Source organism: Quercus lobata, chromosome 4 (genome assembly GCF_001633185.2).
Source record: "Quercus lobata isolate SW786 chromosome 4, ValleyOak3.0 Primary Assembly, whole genome shotgun sequence".
NCBI lineage: Eukaryota > Viridiplantae > Streptophyta > Magnoliopsida > Fagales > Fagaceae > Quercus > Quercus lobata.
The window spans coordinates 51,621,256-51,642,726 of record NC_044907.1 but is presented as its reverse complement, the minus strand read 5'-3'; the positions used below and the strand labels follow the sequence as shown (position 1 = coordinate 51,642,726).

The following is a 21,471-nucleotide window of genomic DNA, read 5'->3' as shown; positions in this document are numbered from 1 at the left end:
TTTTCTATTTTAAGTAAGAAATATTTTATTAAACAAGGTTACTTCATGCTAGGAGAATGAAGTAACAAAAAAAAAAATGTACTAAAAAAAAAAAACAGAAGAAAAAGACATTTTTCATGATCGTTTTATATCTACATTATCTGAACAGTCAATTTTTAAGCAGAAATCCTCATCTAATGGAAGAATCTCCTTGTAGACATTAGTGGGCTCTTTTGATTCTGTTATTATCAAATATATAATAGCTTCATATCAGCAACATAGGAAATAACAGTGAGACAGCAACGTTTAGGCTTCATTGCCCCCATGCAAAACCAATGACTTCAATTAGCACACGAAGTAGTCTAGCGAAGTGAGTGAATGTTGTCACCATATCACTTCGGTACACCCTCTGGCAGACCCAAAATCTATGTCCACTTTGAAGCCCCAATTGGCATCTCTACCCCCTAAGCTAAGAACATCAAACCCAGCCACCATCCCACAAAGTCAATGCCATTTCAAAATTTTTACCGTCAACAACAAGGCACTGCTAAGCTATGTGGAGAAATTGCCGATAATGAAAAACCCAGTCTTCGTCGAAGACAGATAGGGATAGAGGCTTAAGGGGCAATACTGCTAATAGCCTACTACCTACCATATATTTTGATGGTAAATTTGACCGGTGCTGTAAAGCTAATGATACTAAACATTGAACATCAAGAATCTCTTACCTTTGGTTCTGGATAGAAATTCAAAATCTACATGGAAGAAAGGCATCGAAATCTATAGCTATATATAAATATGGGAATAAATTTTTTTGCCTATGAATGGCAGTATAAAACTGTAAAAGTACCCCATGTGATTGGTTTAATCACTCTCTTCCATCAGATATGTTTTTCCATCAATCATAATGATAATAATAAACATCCAACTAAGTCATTAACGATAACCATTTTCAAGGACATGATATTATGGAATAAAGATTATATCAACTTTATTCTTGAACCAGAAGAATAAACAATGCAATTTTGCCATAATCAGGTATTATCTCATTAAACTTTCTCCAACAGCCTTCAACTTACGTCATTTCATATACAAATGGGGGGGCCAAGTCCAAAAACAGAAGAAAAGAAATTAAAAATAAAAACATGATACACCAAAATTAAATGCCGTATGATCCTTGCCAGGTCCTCCTAGGGAAAAGATATTAAATACAAAAAGAGAGACAGAACACATTACAAAGAAAACTTAAATACTTTATAATCTTCCACCCATGGACACACCAAAAGAAAAGTGATCCATCAAAAATAAATACATCATAATCCTCCCAAAAAAGATCAACCAAGACCACCATGTAAATGGCATGGTAAACAATACTCTGTCATCAAGATGTCAAATGAAGGTCATGGATAGGATTACCAAAGAAATCTGAAGTGAAAAGTTTTGTATTAGAATTATGTTGAAACTAATCAACAAAGAAATTCTTTGAACTGCTAAAAGACCTACACCACCTTCCATCTACAAATCAGCAAAGTAACTCTTCAAACTACTAAAATTGGTTCCTTTAATTGCACTTTCTCTCTTGGTACCTGAAAGATTCAAACATTAAAATCAAATATACACATAGACGCTCTCAATTAAATACAGTCACCTTGATCCCACTAAATTATTGATAGGTATGTGATATTCCCTCAAAATAGTTAATGTGCAAAGGATCAAAAAGCGATAAATGACCCTTAGTATTAGCATTTGAAAAGACAAATTAGCATGCTTATAAGAAAAAAATGATAATAAAATTGGTCATTTACAAGGATCAATTACAGAGTCAATCATCTAAACAAGCTATAAGAAAAAATTGTGAGTTGTTCAGATTCAATACAAAAAAAACAATAAGCAGAAGTCCAAATTATAAACCTTGTGTTGGTTGCAAATTCTATTGCAAAGCCAAATGTTAATTCCTAGTGAATGAATGTACTTTTCATTGGTTTTCAAAGCAATCATAAACGCATATGTACTTTTCATTGGTTTTCAAAGCAATCATAAATGTATATGTACTCGTAAAAATAATTTGCACCATATCTCAAGGTAAGATCATGGTGCATAAAGCATAAAGAAATATTTATTTTAATTCAGTTTTATTTAATTTTGGAAGTCAATTTTGTTTTATTTTAAGTCTTAGAAGTTAATTGGTTTTATTTATTTCCTAGAGTCAAGGTTATTTTTATAAATCATTTTATTGGGATTTCCCAAATCAATTAGAATTAGGGTTTCATAAGTCATATAGAATTATGTTTTTGTCATAGTAATCTATATTTTATGTCTTTGGAGACAATTTACAATTTGCTTGATTAATATAAATTTCTCTTGGAAATTTTTCAATGGTCTAGTGTTGACTCCCGCCAATGCTAGTTGCTTACTCCTAGGTCTTCTATCTCATTTGGTGTTCACTTCAAACAACCCTGGTTGTTGACACCTAGGTGATCGTTATTGTGTTTCCATTTTTCAATTTTCATGGTATCAAATTTTGATTTTTTCCTATATCATAACAAGTGACAAGTAAACAAACACTCATGAGCTTTTTATACAGCCAAAAAGAATACTGGGGTGTTCAAAGCTTTAAACTACAGCCCCATCCCTTGGCCAAGTTGCCCCCAAAATTTTGATTAGAACAAGATTATTCAAGAAAATATTATTTTGTCAATCACAGGTAAACAACAGTTTTAAACACATCTTCAAATGAATTTGTTTAAAAGCATTCCAATTAAATAATCTTTGATAGGCTTATCCAAAAAATTAAATAAATTCTTTGATGAAGATAACAAGGGTTTTCTCAATAGATCAAAGGTAAGATATTTTTTCACATAAAATCCCCAAAAAGATTTATACACTAATATTTGGATCACTATTTTCCACATCCATCTATCAACACTATTATATCATAGTTGCCACAGTAGCTTGGTTAGACTTTTTTCCAGAACCTCACAGTAAATCATCTAAATCCCAAGCTTTTAGGAATAATGCCAAATAGGTTGTTTTTGCATAAAAGCATCAAGAATACTACTCCAATTAGATGTTTGTGTAGTTTAAGGCATGGCCCTCTCCTCTGTGTTTGATAGCATTAGGTAGTCCTAAGTGGCTTCTGGTTTGGGCCAGGTTGTTTCTCTATTTCTTTCTGTAGATTGTTTCTACCTTCTTTAATTAAAGTTATGTTCATTTATTAAAAAGAAATAGATTCCCATAGTTGCATTTAGAACTTCAAAGAATTGATGGTTGCTCATAATACAAAGAAAATATTGCATCTTTTAAATATACATTCTTTATTTTTTGATCAGTAAGTTAAACATGCATTTGCTAGGTGTTGAGTCTATTATCTCAACCGTGGTTAAAAGATATAAGTTCGCAATAAAATGTGGGCAAAGTTTACTTCGACATTAACACACACACACACACACACACACATATATATATATATATATATTGTAAAAAAACAACTGCACTGTAATGACAAAAACTTGAACCATGAGGGCAGATGCAACCCATTTGACCAATGAAGCATCCAACAATAATTTATATTTACCAAATTCTCTAGAGGTTTCATGTTATCGTATAGACATATAATGAAAGAGAGAAAGAAAGAGATTCACACCTTCAACATCTGTTCACATGCCATACTGCCAAGAAATTTTCTGTTGTGGCAAAAAGCTACAAGACAGACATAGATTACAAAACTTAGTATAATGATCAATAGCTGCTAGTCCTGAATAAGAATAGTGAGGATAAAGAAGAGGGATATCAATGACAAAATTTACATCTTACACTAAAAATATGGTGTCTTGGTACTAATTACGAACACAACTTTACACTTTAATAGACGGTTGATACACCAAAATGAAAGTTTCACCACACACACACATATATATGGTGAAAATTCAATTAATACATCTACAGATAATTTTCTTTATTAGTAATTTACATGTGCACTTGGTTGGTCTTATAACCCATAGCTTCACCCTCCATTTTACTCCTTTTTTATTAAAAAAAAAAAAATAGTGCTTCACTACACGTACCCATAATCTTAAACTCACAACCTCACCCTTCGCCTTACCTTTATAAAAGTAGTGCTTCACTAATAGCCAAACAAACACCTGTAGCATTGTGGAGCACATTATAGGTAAAAACAATTCAAAAAGGTTTTCCCAATTTAATCTCTACTAAGAAGTGCAGCACTCCTCAATTGATTTCTATTGCTTTTACTCCCTTCAGTCATGATTAGTGCTTGTAAATTATAACAAACAGTTCATAGGATCCCTGTTTCCATGTGATTGCTGCATCTCTACAAATAGCAAACAGGTAACAGTGGGAATGGGGGACTCAGGACTTTACTAACATTAACACTTATTACTTCATGGAGCACTTCGTTTCTATGGATCCAATAGGCCAGAGAGTGTTGGCAAAGATGAAAGTGAAATGATAACACATCTTGTGCCTTGTACACTCTATCCAACCAAATAGCAACCCAATTCTGAATTGACTATGTAATTCACAGGTAATAAGTAGGTAGTCCAAGGACTCCTCTATTGTAGCACCGAAAGGAAAAGAAGCATCATTGATAAAACTCGTCTTAGCAAACTCCCTTCTCATAGGAAGACTATCATTTAATAGTTTTAATACAAAAAGTAAGGACTTTGAAAGGTAGTTTAACTCTCAGAAGGCAACCCACATCTGAGAACTATATCTGAGTTCTACTTCTTCCATCGGAGCATTCACTATGGAGAAGCAAATAGACTTGAATGACTCTAAAGAGAAATGACAAATTCATGGGACCAATCAATTTATTTGCAACTCCCAACCTAGGAGGCTTCTTAACAATAGATTTGGTTACATCATGTGCAAATAATGACATCACCAATGTGCTATTCCATTGTGATGCTACTTGATCGACAAAATTACACACCCTTGAAATATCTATTCTCCAAAACACATGGGATCTTACTTTAGGCCAAAAGTTAGGGTTGATAGGAAGAGAGTTCCCAATTCTCACTATCCATTTAGCTTCTAAAAGAATAGATCCCAATGCATTTAGTCATAAACAAACTTAGTAATCCCAATTATTTCAACTGGAAATCATCTTCCTTTGGCAACCTCTCCCAAATTTCCACCAATTAGTTGCTTGAGTAGCTAATATTGAAACTTTATTAAGTCAGTACTTTTCTAGTACGACCTAGCTTGGGTTTATCAGGTTGAAAATAATGAAATATCACCAGAAAAATCAAAATCTCAACAAACACCCATCTCAATTTTTGGCCAAGAAAATTAAGGTAGAGAACACCTACAAGGCATATCACAGGTCTTATGTTTTAAATATCTTTTTCTCACTAGACAAGGTTCATAAGTTACGAGAATTTCGTTTATCTTGTCCAAAATAATGGAACAACGGAAAATCTCTTAACATGATTAGTTGGCACTTTTCAAGCAGACCAAATATCTTTTTGGTTTAAAAGAATCAAATTATTGTCTTAATATTTGAATTCAAAAGGTGAACTTATTTTTAGTACTTCAAAAGATGCCTTCTAGAACATAATGCAAATAAGTTACCAACCTTTTTAGCTGTAGAAGTGTAACATCTTGATGAACTTAACATAGCTATAGCCTATAGTCCTTTGTAATAGTTGCTCCACAATCTTAGTCAAACATACAAACAAACAAAGATTTAAAACAAATAATTTCTATAAATAGAATTAAATTTCTAAATCATAATTGACTGAATAATAAAATTTTAGTTTATGCCATAGCAGAGGAGCTTACTTTTCACCTTACAATCCAACATGTCTCCTTCTTAAGTGTTGAAGTTGATTTGAGCACCAAAAAGGGTAAAGAGGTATGGGTTTTGTAGCTATCAGATGCTATAAAATGGAAGGAAAAATTGGTTAAAGAGATTTTCAAAGTATGTATGTTCCCATCCAAAAAAGAGAAGTAGAGTATGTACTTTGTGCTGATTCTCCCATTCCTGAATATTCACCAGAACATCACTAAAGCAGGGGATCTGCAAAACAGCTTTTGTACAGTGATGCCTCAGAGGTTTTGAACTCCCTTGAACAAGACAAACTAAAACCGAAAAGAAAAAACAAAAATAGTCCTTTAGACTGATAGGACCTTTCAAGAATTTATCACAGTAAGCATTACTTGATTCAGCTTGCATTTATAGATCTAAGGTATTGTGGTCTCTAAGAATTGAACCTGAAATATCTAAATCTATTTAACATTAAATTTTATATCATAAAAATAGGATACATAGAAAAAAATGATACAAACTGGAAAATAAAAAACAAAAAATTGTACAGAACATAAAAATCTTAATCACATCTGGTTTTTAACTTGCAAAGGATATGGACCTAAATTGTTGCAGGCCATTTCTCAAAAGTTACATTTTCTTACACATTCTATCCAAATCTAGAAGTTCTCAACAATAAAACTAAATTAGAAAAGATAAAAATATGGAGAAGAATAGTAAGCATAGGAGGAGCAATGGAATCAATAAAAAAATGTTCTTTATACGAATTAGTTAGAAGATTAATAGTTTGTCTGCAAGCAATTCATGTTTGGATGCACACTTTCATTGTAGTTTGTTTGGCATTAGAAAAGAAGTAAGCAAAAAAGGTTAAGGAGAATTATAGATAAGCATAATTTTTTATGAATGAATGAATGAATGTATTCAGGTAAAAAACCATACAAATAGCATAACAAATAGAGCAAGCATCAAACTAAATAGCAACTGAAACTGAACTTGCAAATAATCAAACAAGAACCCTACAATTGTGGCTATCATCAAAAATAGAGAAATTCACCCCAATTAATATAAGACTATTTGGTAACAAAATTTTCCCTCTTCAGAAATTCAACCTAGGCCTTAATGTCTCTTCTAATCATAAGGAGAATAATCACCTTAGATTTGACATTGGCATTGAATACGGGAGCATTTCTTTGAAGCCAAACATAAGAAACCACTATAGACCAAGCAAGTTTGCATATGACCTGTAAAAATTTTTTACCCTTCATACATAACCACTTAATGCATGCTATATACCACTTAATGATTCCTACTCGCAAGGTAGCTCCTGCATAAGACACATAACATGGCTCAATGCATTATCTATTATTCTTTAATTAGAAGGGAAAATGCAATTATTTCTTAAATGAAATCAAACATTTAAGGAAATTAAGCAATTACGCGCTAAAGTCACCAACTCTTGTTAAAAAGAATAATAATAATAATGGTGAATGAAATCAAGATAGCTTTCTTTGCAACATAATTCAGTGATTCTCTATTCCTTCACTCCACATTCATATATCAAAACCTAAAGATTGTATTTAATAAGAATCTTATAAAGTCTATTCCTTCAAGTTGATTTATAGCTCACTCGACTTCTACATATAACCTCAATATCATTTTGAATCTTCATTCAAATTGAACTCAAGCATTTCGTTTTTCGGTCAAAAAGTAATAATATACATATTCAACATACATAGCAAATATATGTTATAAAAACTGTCATATAGATTCTAGTACATTTCTATATTAATATATGCATTCACGAAAGCAACAAAAAAAAAAAAAAAAAAATGGAACATGAAAAACAAAAGCCAAATTGAATATGTAAGGATATGGTACATAACCCAAACATAAAACCAAGAAAGGGAGAAATCGGGCCTTACTATCAACAACAGAGGTATTGAGCTATTCCCAAACATTGAAGGTAACCTTACTTGGCACTTGATTGATGCTAAGCTAAGCAAAAAACATTACAAGGTGGAAAGGGATCTTGGGGCCTCCAATTACCTCAACAGCAGCAAGTTCAGGTAACTGCATTACAATAAATAAATAAAAGAAATTAATACTTATTTTATAATTTATAATTACAATTAAATTCATGATTTCCCAATAAGTGAAGAGAGAGAGAGAGAGGCACCTATATATGTAACTGAAGGAGGCATACCTCAGTAGAGAAAGGTGGCACTTAAATCATAATTATGTGTTGTTTGCAAAATGAAGAAGAAGAGATTGAATAAGGATGACGAAGATAGCAAGTGTTAAGAGAAGCTTCATCTTTAGCCCAGTCTTGCCACATGGAAGGGGTTGGAGGAGAGCTCTGCTTTCTGCTAGGCTTTTCCGGCGGAGTCAAATTCTTATTTTCCATCGCAGTCCTCCACTGTTGGAAACCCCATGATTTAAATCTGAACAATAAGAAGTGGAGGAAACCAGTGGCAAAGGTAGTTGTTCAGTGTCATCCAGAACTGAGGAAGACCCACAAGTGCTATCCAAAATCTGGGTCATTGAAGATGAACCCAAATCAAATCCATCCGTAAATCCCAATTATGTTAGATCCATTGGAGGAGAGACCTGTCTCCGCTTTCTAATGGGCGACCCTGGACAACAACAAATGCATTCTACATGGACCCCCATCCATTTTATGAAGTCAGTGTTATCATCTGATGGTATTAGTTTATAATCAATATTATCTTCAACTTCACATACAACTTCAATGTGATTCACTGGTTTGAAAATATAGCAGTAGAGTTGCCAATACCGGGAGGTAATCGGGCCTCAACCAAATATATAAATCAACCATATTTCCATCAAAACTGCTGAGATCTAGATATGTCAAGCTCTTAAACCCATATTGCGCAAAGCTGAGATCTAGATTTTGAACATCATTTAGGTGTAAACCAATAAGCCCACGGGTGAGATACTTTAGTGATGAGGGCAATTTGCTAATACGAGTATCACCCAAATATAATATCAAACATTTCATTTCTGGATGAATCTGGGGGAACTTTTTAAGCCTTTTGCAGCCATGTAGATTTAAATTCCAAAGAGATTTCAAATTGAGCTTGCTGGGAAGAATTTCGAGCTTTTTGCAAAAACCAAGTTCCCAATATTCAAGCTTATCAAGTAATCCAATGTTGTCATGGACCTCAGTTAAATTTACACAACCACCCAAGTTCAATGTCTCTAAGTTTGGAGCGCGAAAACCAGGAAGTTTTCTAATGAATTCACACTCACTCAAATTAATACTTTTTATATTTTCATACAAATCCTCCTGTAAGGGGGAAAAAAAGAAAATTATTATTTTCCTGAAATTCTAAATTAATATTTAAAGAAATCAAAATTCAAAAATACAATTAAACATTGATACCTGCTTAAATATCTTCTCCAATCTAATGCAACTTCCCCGCATCTCGAGTGCAACAAGTTGTTGAGGGCAATAGTTGGATGGAAAGTTAAAAGGATATTTTGGCCATTCAAGAAGCCTTAGTCCACTAGGGAGATATGTAAGTGCTTCAGAAATTTCAACATTATCAACCATAAGAAATATGAGATTTTCCATCATTTTGAAAGCTTCAGGGTGTAATCGCACTTGTTTTAGAGTAGGTGAATACAGCATTATACCGCGAATTTCCTCAGAACCCTAATTGGATAAAACATTAAGAAACCCAAATGTCACAATAGAATTTACCTAAACTAATTGGATTTTTTTTTTTTGGTGCAATGTTAAAAAGAAACCATGTCAAAGGGAAAAATCATTACTTCTTCCCAGGGAAAGAAAAAGAAGAAGAAGAAAAGAAATTATACCGTATTTCCAAGTAGAAATTGAAGAGCATCCTTATAATTGCATAACCTGCTACGTTTTCTAGGGATATTTGGCGATTCTTGCCGAACAATTTCCATTCCCATTTGTTGTATCAAGTCATGCATTGACAATTTGCCATATTGATCAATAGTTATGAGGGATTTATGAACAAGTATTTGAATACCAGACTTTGGATATAAATTGCACTTGTCTAATATATTTTCAACAAAATCTTTAGACCTTCCCTTGAAGAAACATGAAATATCAAGAAATATATTCTTTTCATTTTCTCCCAATCCATCATAACTTACCTCAAGTATTTCATTAATTCTTTCATCGGGATATTTTTCATATTTACGGAGTGTACTTTCCCATACAGGTTTTGTTTCCCCACACAAATTAGAACCTATTATTTCTAGAGCTAATGGAAGACCTTTGGCATAATACAAGGCTTGATTTGTAAGTTTGGAATATTCTTCATCGGGTTTGACTTTATGGAAAGCATATTGACTAAAGAGGTCAAGAGCTTCATGATTGTCTAATTTCTTGACCTTGTAAGTTGTACAAACTTTTCCAAGAGCAATTAACAAGTGTTCATCTCTTGTTGTTATAATGACTCTACTTCCTGATACCAACCAATCATGTTTAGCAAGCAAATTTTCTATTTGTTTTGATTTATCCACGTCATCAAGAACCAAAAGAACCCTTTTACTACGAAGCCTTTCCTTTATCACATTAATTCCTTCGGATACATTGTTCACCTTCAAATGTTGATTTTGTAAGATTTTAGAAAGAATTTTCTCTTGTAGCTTAATTGTGTCATCATCTGTCCTTGAATTTTCTCTGACATTTGCTAAAAAGCAGCTTCTTTCAAAATTACCAACAATTTTGTTATAAACAGCTTTTGCGATGGTAGTCTTACCTATTCCCCCAAGACCATGAATTCCTACCATATGTACATAATCTGACTTAATATCTACAAGAGATTCTACATCCTTGGCACGAGAATCTACTCCAACAGGGTATTTGGCAACATATAAGAGTTTTCCCATTATTTTGAATTTTGAAATCTCTTCAATAATTTCCCGGATAAATTTAGTTTCCGAACCGCTGCCATTGACAAAGCATAAGAGACATAAGTTCAACTAGTTGGAAATATAAATATGAAAATATACTAAATTTAAGATGTCTAATTTATGCATTGCAGCTCACACATCTAATCTTTTTTTTTTTTTTTTTTTGAGGGAGTTTCAACTATGGCATCCACTCCCAACATCCGCTTCTAATGATACTCTTTATCATCAGACCAAAACACCAATTGGTTTTTGGGTGTAGGCAGGGATTGAACCCCAGATCTCTTATTCAACCATCAGAAACTTTACCAATTGAGCTAATTGAAACCTACAACTCACACATCTAATCTAGTATATACTAATATCTTTCTTTTTTTTTTCTTTTTTTGAAATAATAAAAGAATTTCTATATTATATAACTCTCATAGATTGCCTCATTTAGCGCAAAAGTGCAGGGGTGTAGCCATAAATTTTTTTGGGGGCAACTTGTGATACTAATTTATTAGTCTATACAAACTTCTTTACACATGCACAAACACAAACGTCTATATACACACATAAATTAGTATCCTCCATAATGAATCCTTAATATTTCCATTTTTAATATAAGTCACCAAATTGTCTACCAAAGTGAGTAAAAAATTTTCAGTTGAACTAATGAAGTATTCAATGACATGAATAATCCAAAACATTAAGGGAAATGATATGTCTACAACATTTCTACAACAAATCCTAAGTGACAAGTTGTTACTAGTTGTTATTGTTGGGGACAAAAAAGTAATCTTAGCGTTAGTTTGAAATTTGAACCAATAATAACTAACCACATATAATTTGTTGTAAAAATGTTGTAAACGTAGCATTTCTTAAACATTAATAGACACAAGAACACATTTTTCAAGAAAAAGTGAATGTGAGGAAAAAAAAAAAAAAAACATTCTCTATAACTGCTAGACCAATTGAACAATTTTTTTAAGAGTATCATTGGACTTACTCAAATATTTGTCAAGGCTAAGTCCCATTTTTGTAGGCTAATTATTAAAATGTTAAATATTTGCATATATAGTAAAAAAAAAATTATAAAATTTTTGGGAGGATTTTAGCCCCCACTTAAGCATGTAACTCCACCCTGGCCAAGTGATAAGTGATATAACTAATTTTACGCAAATCTATAATCCTACCACTTAGATAACACTTATTTAACATTAAATGTTAATCTATACTCCTACAGCTACAAGACTTCCTATGCCAAAAAATTTATTTTTTGCTCCAACTTTGAACACACCAGGGGAAAAAAAAAAAACTGAAAACTTTTGGAGTTATGCCAAATGTACACACAGGAACCCGAATGGAAAAATAAATAAATCCCACAAATCAATTTCAAATGGCACAACCTTCACAACTATGAATCAACTCACAGACGAGTTTTGCCCCTTTTGTTTCTATAGTGAATTACAGAGGAAAAATAAGGGAGGTTTGTGCATCTAAACAAGAGGGAAGGTCAGCGTAATTTTTCAATTAAAAAAGTGTCACTGGAATCAGAAAATGAAAATTGAAAATATCTAAAAGGTGTTCTCTTGTTGTTTTTTGCTTTTTAAATTGATATATCAATTTTTAACTTTCCAAGCTCTGGTTTGGATTTACTGCTTCTTATTTTGAAAGTTGAAAATTGTTCATGATATCATTAATTGGAAGGATCAGTAATGATGAATTTTAGGATGAGATGACAGACATTTAGTATACTGACTCATTTAATGAATTAAGGCCCATCTCTCGTAAATTATTTTCATCCAAATGCATCTTGTGGCACCCAAATTTGTTAAGGAACATGCTAATGAGTACCCTTAGAGCATTAGTTAACAATCCATTTTAAGAAAATTTTGACACCATTTTTATGGGAAATAAAAAAAGCTGTCAAAACATTAATTGTTTTTTTTTTCTTTTCCCATAAAAACCTTCTTTAAATGAATTATTAACCAATACCCTAAGAGTATTTGTTAGCATTTCCCATTTAGAAAATCTTGAATTGTGTAAGATTGTGGTATTTGATCTTGAAGGACTAAAGGTTGACGATGACCCCTAGAGAGCTCTTGCTCAATTAAAAACTTTATTACGGTTTTGATCTAAGCTTACACATACGAGGAAGAATGTTTCACAAGGAATTCAGCACTTTTCAAAACCTAACATCATAGAAAGAGGAACTATGGGGACTTGGGATTATCTCTCTCTCTCTCTCTTTGAATAACTTTTAAATCTCAAGGATCAATAATACAAAATTGATAGCACAAAGATTAGTTTAAAACTAACTCAAAGACAAGGATCTTTTTGCATCTTAACCTTGTGTTAAAAAAAATAAAAAAATAAAAAAAATCAAGTTGTCAAACAAGATTTTTCTTAAAACCTGGCTACCAAACAAAGCTGATATTGAAGTATTCGATAGAGTTCTTTTTTTTGGATGTGAGAGACCGGAACAAGTTTCATCATTTTACAATGTGAGATACTTTTTTCCTATGATTACGTTCAATAAAAAGACATGGCTAAGTTTCAGAAGATGGGCTATATCCATGCATTTTTGCTGGGCCGGAAATACTTAGGGGGCATTTAGTTCACTATGATGTGATGTGACATTAATATTTTTGGTTTTTTTTATTTTTTTTTAACATTACCATAATCTAAAATTACAAAATATATCACATCATCTTAATCTAATCACATTCCCAAATAATATAATGTTGTATTTTTGTACTGAGATTATATTAATATAAGATTATAATAATGTAATAATACGGTGTAATATAACATCATGATGAATCAAGCACCCCTTTTAAAGTATGTAATTGAAAATTAATTACTCTATCATAGCTAGAAGGGCGTAGTTTCATAATTGCTTTTATTATAGACATTTTTTCTTCTTTTCATATTTTTAAATCTTAGGTTGTGTTTGGTATTGGCTAAAAAAGTCAGTTTTTTTTTTTTTTTACAATTTAGCTTATTTTTGTTATTATTCAACTTATTTTTGCGATTATTCATGAGTCACATTGTACTTTTTGGTACTATTTATGGGTCTCACTATACTATTTCAGCTAATTTTTAGCTTTATCTACCGTACTTTCAACAAAAAATTTTAAATTTTAGCTAAATAAGTTGTTTGAAAACGGACACTTAATTTAAGCAAATTAATTTATAATAGGCCCCTAAATATTTAATTAAAGTCTTAGGCAGTGATACTAAGGTTGGGTAGTATCGGTTTCTATCATTTAGTACTTTTATGTAAAAGTTGACTGCCATATCGCATGTTAAAACATAATAAATACTGCACTAATTTTTTTGGAAAAAAAAAAAAAAGCAAAACCCTTAGGTAAAAGTGCACTTTTTTTTATTATTAGTGATGAATACATATGAAAAGTCATGAGATGGAAAACAGGAAAAACAATTTCCACTTTCACTGAAAAAATTTAAGGTGAAAACATATGAAAAATAAAACAATTTTTTTTTTTTTTTTTTGGAGTGTCAATTATATATGTCAAAAATTGTTTGCATGGTTGAATTCACTAGCTGTTAACCTGCACAATACACATAAAAATCTCATATAAAAGATAAAATAATATATACATATATACATATATATATATCTTGGAAGCTAAAATAGAAAAAAATATTAATTCTTTAAATAAAACCTAAAATTTTGTGCATCATCATAGAATTCTATAAAATGGAATTCTTTTTCAAAACAACCTTTCTCAAAATCAAAATTTTTTCTTCCTAATATCCAAAACATATAAAATGTATTTAATAAATTTACAAATGAAAGAAAACTATCTCTCCCTAATCAAAACACCAAAAATAAATTATTAAAAAAAACCATAAAGACTTTCAGAATCCGAATCCAACAAAATCACAATTCAAAATAAAACATATTATTTATAACTTTATTTATAAACAGAGCTAGCTTCATAGCATTGATTTATCTAGTATCTCACTCTTTTATTTATTTTTTTCCCCTTCTTTTAATTGCATCATTTGTAAACCAAAATTTAGATTCACACTCAAGTGGTGAATAAAATGTTGCATAAGATAATATTTCAAACAACAATTACAGGAATTTTGATGATCATTTATGCTATTACAATTGGAAGAGGTGAATAATTGATATCTATAATTCATCATCAACACACAAAAAAAAAAAAAAAAAAAAACATTTGGAATATAAAATATAAAACAATTGAAACGATTGAAAAAACAAAACAATTGGTAAAATGTAAAATAGAAACAAACAGAAAACTATTAAACAAAATAAATATACTTCTAGGAAATGAAAAATCATTCCAATCAAGATATATATTCTTCTCTTTGTACTTCTCGTATTTCTATTGGATTATTTAAGAAATTCATACTAGCATAATTTCCTTTAATTAATCCATTGCCACACTAAAAGATTTCTTTTTTTTTTTCTTTTTTTTTTTCATTTTATACTTATTGATCTAACTCTATATATTATAAAGACATATATGATGGTATGTTTGTTTTAGTCAAACCTACTATACCAGAGCTTAATAAAAATGAAAACAAAAAAATTAGTTTAAAAATGGGAAACAAAACAACAAAACACTAAAAGATATGTGCCAAACTGTGCAAAACACATCCAAGGGTAAGATTATATATGGAGTATGAAAAACATAAAATAGACAAATTTTAGCAAATGTGATGTGATAATGTAATCGATAGTAACAAAAAGATTTGAGAAGTATTATTCAAATATTTGAGAAGTATTTTTTTGTGAGGAGGTGGATCTTGAAATTTGGGGGGTTTTCTGAGTTTTTTTTTGTTTCGCCCGGCATCTATTTTCCGGCCGAAACCCGATATTTATCCCGGTATGCCCGAAACGGCTCCGGTACGGCCGGTATTTAAACCTTAACGAAACAAGAGCATTTTTGTACCAGCCTAAGCATCGGTACAACAAATTCCGACGGTACCGGCCGATACAATACGAAATTAACTTACTTGATTAAACTACCTCAGTAGTAGAAGACATTATCAAAATAAAATACTTTCTTAAATTCATTAAAGAATGAGCCTATTATAAAATACGTACCCTTTGTAATGGCATCCAGACAAACGACCAACTTTATTTAGAGCTGCTTTCCAATTTTGCACCTTATCCTTGAATTTTTCTGCATGTTTACTTAAGTTGTCTCCAAACTTTTGCTCTTGTTTACGTACTTCCGACGGTTCCACTTCGTAAAAAACCGGCAACACGAATTGACCCTTTTTCTTACGTTTGAGAATATAGTCAAGTTCATCCAAACACCAAGTAGAAGATGCATAGTTTTCAGAAAGTACAACAATTGAAATCTTGGACATTTTAATTGTTTTGAAAAGTTGTTTTGAAACTATTTCTCCTTTTTGAAGGTTATTATCAATGAAGGTGTAAAAGCCTGCGTTACACAAAGCTTCATATAAATGGCTTACAAATTTATTACGGGTATCTTCACCTCTAAAACTCAAGAATATATCATATTCCTGTTTGTGAGTAGAAAAATTGGTGAGGTTAGCCATAGATATGGTATGTTAACTAAAGATTGAGAAGATGCAGAAAGAGGAGGAGAAGGTAAGAAAGATTAAAGATGTGATGAAATGGGATTTTTTTTTTTTTTTTTGTGGGGTTTTTTTGGATAAAGATGAAATGAGAATTATAAAAGATAAGCAAATAGGTGCAGTTTGAGTGGAGATTCACGGATGAGTTGAGAGCTCTAAATTTGAAAGGTTAAAACAAGTGCGTTTGATTGGGAAATTGATGAAAGAAAGATAATTTTCACCAGGTGTGCAATATGAGAGAAGAAAAGAAGGCTACGGTGGCTCCTAATAGACACCGAAAGAGGTATTTATACAAAGAACAAGAGAGCAAATTCTCTTTCCTGTTTTGCCTGTCAACTCCTCCTACATTCAGGTACTTAAATGAGTAAATTCACATTTTTCATTCTTTGAAATTAAAAAAAAAAAATTTGAAAAATTGTTTTTATTTGTAAGACACGCTTCTATACAGTGCCTCTAATTCACTGAACCCACTATAATCATGACATGTGTCCAAAATAAAGACCTGTCATAATCACAGTGGGTCTAGCTGCTGCTTCTTCTCATATCTCTGATGCTACCTCGTGAACTTCTTCTCCTTCTTTTACTTCTAGCAACTTCCTAGCAACTTCCTTCTACCCCACTTTTTCTAATTCTCTGTTTTATCCGGCTGTGAATCTCAATGCAAAATTTTGAAATTTGTGGTCGGTGATGGAAAGTGAAAAAGACAAGTCTTCAAGTTCACTTTTTATCCATCCAAATGGTCATGTCCCTTACGTGGCCTATAGGTGGTGTAATTTTTATTTCCTTTAACTATGTAATAGGCCATCTATAGGCCTATAGATGGCCTATAGATTCTTTTTTTTTTTTTTTTTATTTTAGAAACAGGTCTATAGATATTTTGTGTGCATATAATAGGGTTCTTATTCTCCATCAAACGTCCCCCATACATGATGCTTTGATTTAAGTATTTTACCTATTTATTTTAAATTAAATAATGTGAAAACAAAGAAATTCTCAGTCTATTCGAAATATGCTATTCATGAAAATTTTGCATAAGATGCTATAATTTTAAGTATTTTAATTTTTATCTTTTGCTTGTTTCTTTCCATTTAATTTGGTGTTAATGTATGAAAAACTTCACATAAATATATATATGACTTGGCTATTACTATAATTCTAACCATTGCAGAAAAATTAATAATTTTTTTTTTTAGAAAATAACATGGAAAAATGTGGACCCACTACAATCCTTTAAATCATTATCCAAAAGAAAAGGGACATAAAAATTTAATAAATCCCAAAGATTGAGTATCTCATATATATATATATATATATATATATATTAAGCACCAATCAATTAAACAAAGTATCCACAACCTTTTTTTGCTTTGGAATTCACAACTACTCCAAGAAAAATTGCTAAACAACAATGTAGCCTATAAAACAAACAAACAATAAAGATAACAAATAGAGAAAAAAAAAAAACCCCCCAAAAAAAAAAATTATTGCAAAACCCAACAAAATAGATTTGTGCAACACTTGTACTTCAAACTATATACTCCTCAATTTAATTTTCAATCTTATAGACTAAAGAATTAGGCTGTGAATAATAAATGTGGAAAATAAATGTACATAACACATGTGCAAAATAAGAAGAATAATCTATATGTAAATAATTATAAAAAAATCAATGATATGGTAAATTTGATATAACTCAAAATGAAAATAAGTTTGTTTGTGTTTGTGTTTGTGTTTGTGTTTGTGTGTGTGTGTGTTTGTAGAGATAGTTTACACAACTTTTAAGAGCAATAACCATAGAGACAATAAGCAACCTGTTTTTATTGTAATTAAGAGTGATTTTTTTTTTTTTTTTTGAGTCATGCTTCTCATCACAATCTTCTCAAGCTTTGATCAATGTAATATCGTACAAACAAAGACCTATAACGATACTACATGCCATACAAAGAATAATACCAATCAAATATAAATTTTGTAGTAAAGAGACCAATAAAATTGTACAAATTAATTGATTCCTATAAAACTATTTGATCTTCAAATTGTACAAATTTTAATCCAAGGTAAACCCATCCAACATTGAGATTCAAAACTTTGACACTAACCTCAAAGTAATGTCATAAATCTCAAGCCTTTAGAAAAATCAATATTTGGCTATGAAATAATCCTTCAACCAAAAATTCTAAATACAAAGAAAGAATTTTAACATATGGCGAGGCTTTTTTTTTTTAGAATTTTAACATATGGCGTCTACTCCTAATGATAGCTCTTTATCATCAGACCAAGATACCAATCAGTTTTTGGTATAGTCGGAGATTGAACCCCAAATCTTTTATTCAACTATCAGAGACTTTACCAGTTGAGCTAACTGGAACCTACAAGTAAAAAATAAAAAAAATAAAAAATAAAAAACTTAAAAAGCTAAATGACAATTTTTATCTGGCAACACAATAGGTAGACCGAATAAATGTTGAACGAAAAATGGCAAAAGAAAATAATGGCAGCTTTGCATCAAATAGAAAAAAATATATATATGCATTTTTTTTAAACATAAAAACTTTTTTTTTTTTTGGGAACTCACCACAAACTGGTGTGATGGTCTCCCCCACTCCCTTTCTTTTATTTTTTATTTCTTGACAATAGATTTTTTTTTTTTTTTTTAGAGAGAGTTTCAACCTATGGCGTTCGCTTTTGATAATAACTTTTTATCATCAGATCAAGACACCAATCAGTTTTTGGTGTAGGCAGGGATTGAACCCCAGATCTCTTATTCAACCATCAGAGACTTTACCAGTTGAGCTAGTTGGAACCTACTTTTTTTTTTTTTTTTTTTGAGCCAAACAATATATTTTTTAAGAAGTGATGCATTATGGTATTAGATAACCGGCTAGTTATGGTACCAGACTTTTATGGTCCTATAAATAATCAGCATTATCTTTATGTCTTTACAATTATCCTGTCAATGAATAACATGGCATGTGGCATGTGGCATGTGGCATAATTGGATGAATTGTGTCACTAAAACAAATTGAAACTTTTACTTACTATTTCTCAAAAAAAAAAAAAAAAAAAATGAAACTTGCCTCGCAACATTATTAGTCCATAACACCGTACATTTATGAAGGATTTTGTTAAGTGTGAAGGTTATATATGCTTCTGACTCAAAAAAAAAAAAAAAAAAAGGTTATATATGCTTCAATAAAGGTACATGTGGCACCATTGTGTGCATCCACAAGTTTTGGGATCCAACTTTTATAATATACTAATAAGTTGCCTGTGTAATGCACGGATAATTTGTAATATTTTATATAAGATGGTTTGGATAATACTGTATATATATTATAAAAAAAAAAAAAAAGTAAACTATATTAGAGTAAAGAATCATGTCACAAATCGGGTGCTTCATCCACCGGTTGAGGAGGAATGGGAGTGGAGAGTTTCTGACCTTATAGATTGGAGGACGAACACTTGGGATCGTGTGATGGTAGAGGCTAATTTTCATAGCTCTGATGCAGAGGCTATTCTCCGTATTCCTTTAAGTCGTAGATATGTGCATGATATGGTTTTTTGGTTGCATACCAAAGATGGGGACTACTCGGTCAAATTAGGTTACCACATTGCAAGATTATTAGCCAAGCAAGATGCTGATTTGGGTGAAAGCTCAAGGGAGGTGATGGGTAGTTCGATATGGGCGAAGCTGTGGAAGCTCAAGGTCCCGAATAAAATTAGAATTTTTGGCTGGAGAGCTTACATGGACATCCTGCCTACCCGGTCTAATTTAGCTCGTCGTAAAATTCTAGATGATGACAGATGCGGAGTGTGCCTATAGGCGAAGGAATCCAGGTATCATGTATTGTGGGAGTGCGGGTTAGCCCAAGATATCTGGGCTGGTAGTTCGCGCCGACTGCAAAAAGGAGTGCCTGGCTTGGATGATATGGTGCAGCTGGTTGAGTATATGCAGAACCGCTTAACGGATGAGGAGTTGGAATATTTTTGGGTTCAATGCTGGTTTATTTGGAACCAATGTAATGCCATCGTACATGGTGGAGCTATTCAAGAACCTGGACGTCTAAATCAGAGAGCCAAAGATTTCTTAGATGAATTCCGGGCTGCCCAACTTCGTTTATCTGTGTCAGGTACACATACTGTTGTGCAGAAATGGCGTCCTCCATCTGGATCATAATACAAATTGAATTTCGACGCAGCTGTTTTCTCTGATACAAGTTCATCTGGTTTTGGCGCTGTAATCCGTAACAATCTGGGGGAAGTTATGGCTGCTATGTCAGCCAAAGGACCGAGTGTGGTGGACAGCGAGGAGGCAGAGGTACTTGCTTGTCGGAGAGTGCTGGAGTTTGCTGTGGATACCGAATTTGAGGAGCTGATGATTGAAGGTGACAACTCTACGGTCATAAGGTGCTTATCTTCTATACGGGCTTTTCGTTCTAGGCTGGGAAATGTTTATGCAGACATACACGTTTTGGCTGCTGGTTCCAGATGTAAGTCATTTTCTTGTGTTAAACGGGAAGCCAACTTAGCTGCTCATTCCTTAGCTAGATATGCTAGGTCTATTGATGGGGACATGTTTTGGATGGAGGAAACTCCACCTCCTGCTATTGAGGCTGTGTATTTGGACTCTGTTTCTTTGAATGAATGAATTTCTATTGGTCCGGTTTCAAAAAAAAGAAACATATATATTTTGAGATATTAAAAATTAGTTTAGTAGTTTCACTGTATATTTATAGCTTTCTCATGGTAAGATATTTTTTTTTTTTTAATTTTTAAAATCATGAAACCAAAAATAAATGACAAAGAGTAATAGGACCATAAAAATCAACTAATTTGTGTTGTGTTCACATATTTCATACTATGAAATGAAAGTATGTCCAACTCTCTCACCGTCCAACTCTCTCACCGTCCCACTATAGTGCAACATTAAGACATGGTGTGGGCAAGTGTGTATGCATGTGTCTTATAGATGATTTAAAACCATGATAGAATATGGTTTTATATTGCATACCAAATATTTTCTCTACTTATATACCCAAAACAAAAACTATCCAACTAAATTTCCCAAACCAAAATCATACATAATTTGAAAAGAAAAAAAAATTACTCATAGGTGTTTCGACGTCTTGATGGTGGTGGAAGGTCAATATGATGGAGGCAGCGGCCCCTCAGATTTCTATTTCTCTCACTTTCAAATGTTT

The 21,471-nt window shown here is 31.9% G+C and overlaps 2 protein-coding genes across 15 annotated transcripts; one reads left to right on the top strand and one right to left on the bottom strand.

Annotated features, from left to right (window-relative positions):
• Positions 1 to 1,110: 1,110 nt before the first annotated feature.
• On the bottom strand, positions 1,111 to 16,580 carry LOC115984308 (TMV resistance protein N-like). 14 transcript variants are annotated; one of them, XM_031107292.1, is made up of 12 exons: positions 15,768 to 16,580; positions 9,608 to 10,715; positions 9,171 to 9,443; positions 7,971 to 9,074; positions 7,690 to 7,837; positions 6,919 to 7,091; positions 5,963 to 6,081; positions 5,782 to 5,879; positions 5,576 to 5,657; positions 3,623 to 3,678; positions 1,488 to 1,565; positions 1,111 to 1,404 (listed from the first exon to the last, which is right to left on the bottom strand). In XM_031107292.1, the coding sequence occupies exons 1-4, from the start codon at positions 16,229 to 16,231 to the stop codon at positions 8,514 to 8,516; spliced, it is 2,406 nt and encodes an 801-aa protein (XP_030963152.1). In that variant the 5' UTR covers positions 16,232 to 16,580; the 3' UTR covers positions 1,111 to 1,404; positions 1,488 to 1,565; positions 3,623 to 3,678; positions 5,576 to 5,657; positions 5,782 to 5,879; positions 5,963 to 6,081; positions 6,919 to 7,091; positions 7,690 to 7,837; positions 7,971 to 8,513. The 14 variants fall into 14 exon arrangements, with proteins under 14 accessions (XP_030963152.1, XP_030963142.1, XP_030963147.1 ...); XM_031107282.1 differs by having other exon boundaries at positions 1,111 to 1,565; positions 7,944 to 9,074; XM_031107287.1 differs by having other exon boundaries at positions 1,111 to 1,565; positions 7,814 to 7,837; positions 7,944 to 9,074.
• Positions 16,581 to 19,745: 3,165 nt separating this feature from the next.
• Positions 19,746 to 20,918, top strand: LOC115985423. The gene is made up of 3 exons (XM_031108363.1): positions 19,746 to 19,976; positions 20,094 to 20,400; positions 20,470 to 20,918. The coding sequence occupies exons 1-3, from the start codon at positions 19,746 to 19,748 to the stop codon at positions 20,916 to 20,918; spliced, it is 987 nt and encodes a 328-aa protein (XP_030964223.1).
• Positions 20,919 to 21,471: the final 553 nt, after the last annotated feature.

What these genes read in the sequence shown, in the direction of transcription:
- LOC115985423 (XM_031108363.1), top strand. Translation starts at nt 19,746, where the DNA reads ATGGTAGAGGCTAATTTTCATAGCTCTGATGCAGAGGCTATTCTCCGT. An exon ending in CGAAGCTGTGGAAGCTCAAG is followed by an intron (nt 19,977 to 20,093) that starts GTCCCGAATAAA and finishes GTGTGCCTATAG; the next exon opens with GCGAAGGAATCCAGGTATCA. An exon ending in ACTTCGTTTATCTGTGTCAG is followed by an intron (nt 20,401 to 20,469) that starts GTACACATACTG and finishes ATTTCGACGCAG; the next exon opens with CTGTTTTCTCTGATACAAGT.
- LOC115984308 (XM_031107282.1), bottom strand. Translation starts at nt 16,231, where the DNA reads ATGGCTAACCTCACCAATTTTTCTACTCACAAACAGGAATATGATATA. An exon ending in AATTTCTACTTGGAAATACG is followed by an intron (nt 9,444 to 9,607) that starts GTATAATTTCTT and finishes TTATCCAATTAG; the next exon opens with GGTTCTGAGGAAATTCGCGG. An exon ending in TGGAGAAGATATTTAAGCAG is followed by an intron (nt 9,075 to 9,170) that starts GTATCAATGTTT and finishes TCCCCCTTACAG; the next exon opens with GAGGATTTGTATGAAAATAT.